The 1,385-nt window shown below is 28.7% G+C and overlaps 1 protein-coding gene across 1 annotated transcript in view; it reads right to left on the bottom strand.

Moving 5' to 3' along the window:
• Window positions 1–179: 179 nt before the first annotated feature.
• LOC124420009 (ras-related protein Rab-8A) overlaps window positions 180–1,385 on the bottom strand; it is a 1,922-nt gene continuing 716 nt past the window's right edge. The window contains exons 2-3 of the mRNA XM_046951467.1: window positions 926–1,128; window positions 180–860 (exon numbers count right to left, since the gene is read on the bottom strand). Of these exons, the coding sequence (XP_046807423.1) occupies window positions 768–860; window positions 926–1,128 (296 nt within the window). The 3' untranslated portion in view covers window positions 180–767. The remainder of the gene's footprint in view (window positions 861–925; window positions 1,129–1,385) is intronic.

The raw sequence follows: 1,385 nt of genomic DNA, 5'->3' as shown, positions 1-1,385 counted from the left end.
CTGAACTAGAACTGAACTAGAACTGAACTAGAACTGAACTAGAACTGAACTAGAACTGAACTAGAACTGAACTAGAACTGAACTAGAACTGAACTAGAACTGAAATTCGAACTTTCAATTTAAATTGTAATTCATTCATAAGTTGCTGAAATAAATTTTAATAAGATTCCTTTTTAGTATGTATTTGATATTTGAAAAAAAACTAATTATATTTCGTATAAAAACATCTTCTTAAAACTGTTGCTTTGTCTTGTATACACTTGTTTTTATTTTTAAATTTATTTCGTCTAAATATATATTTTTGTTTTGTATTTGTAATTTTTAATTGCAATTGGTTGGTAATGTTAGTTTTCAAATCATGCAGTTTAATATTAATTTAATGTTTTGTTTTCTTTTTTCATATTGACCTTATTTCTGTCTATAATTTATTTCTTTAAATAGTCGTTTTAATTCGTGCTTATTTGTTTGTTTATTTGCTTGCTTACTTGTTTTTTTTATTCTGGTTTAAATCCTTTTGTGGTAAATTGCGATAATTCTTTTTGTTTTCTTTTATTTTTAAACATCTATATTTAATTAATTATGATTAATTTCTTTTCCGCTTCTTTTTTTTTTTGTTATGGGTTTTTTATAAATTTTATATTTTATCATTATCATTATTATGTTTTATTATGTTTCGTTTAATATTATTATTACAATAAAAAAAGTTTAAGTTCTTGTTAAGCTTAACAAGATGTTAGAAAACTACATTCATCGTTGTATTTACCTCGTCAAAGCAGACTGCACCTTGACAACCAACTTTCTGCTTTTCTATGATCATTCGATTTCAATTGATGACCACCTTTGGGGGGATTGTTTGCCTCCTGTAAATGAAAATGAGTTTTAAGATTTCTAGTTGAGATGAATTATCTTTTTGAAGTTTTTTTACCATTCGCTTTTCCATTTTTGCTTTTATATCACTAGCTAGGGTAAGGAAAGCCTCTTCAACATTAATGCTGGCCTTAGCGGAGGTTTCCATAAACTTAATGCCATATTCGACAGCCAATTGCTCACCACGTTCTCGGGAAACCTGAAAGATTAAGACAAAGATTCTTTTTAGTTTCAATTGTAAGTTATGTTCTAGTTTATTTCCTGTTTATTTCTTCTCCAGTTGTAGTTCATTTCTAGTTGAGTTCTGTTCTAGTTCAGTGCTAGTTCTGTTCTAATTCCGTTCTAGTTCAGTTCTAGTTCAGTTCTAGTTCAGTTCCAGTTCAGTTCCAGTTCAGTTCCAGTTCAGTTCCACTTCAGTTCTAGTTCAGTTCTAGTTCAGTTCTAGTTCAGTTCAGTTCTAGTTCAGTTCTAGTTCAGTTCTAGTTCAGTTCTAGTTCAGTTCTAGTTCAGTTCTAGTT

This window comes from Lucilia cuprina, chromosome 5, assembly GCF_022045245.1.
Source record: "Lucilia cuprina isolate Lc7/37 chromosome 5, ASM2204524v1, whole genome shotgun sequence".
NCBI classification, from domain to species: Eukaryota; Metazoa; Arthropoda; class Insecta; order Diptera; family Calliphoridae; genus Lucilia; species Lucilia cuprina.
Note: the sequence above shows the minus strand (reverse complement) of the source record. Positions and strands in the feature narration are given on the sequence as shown.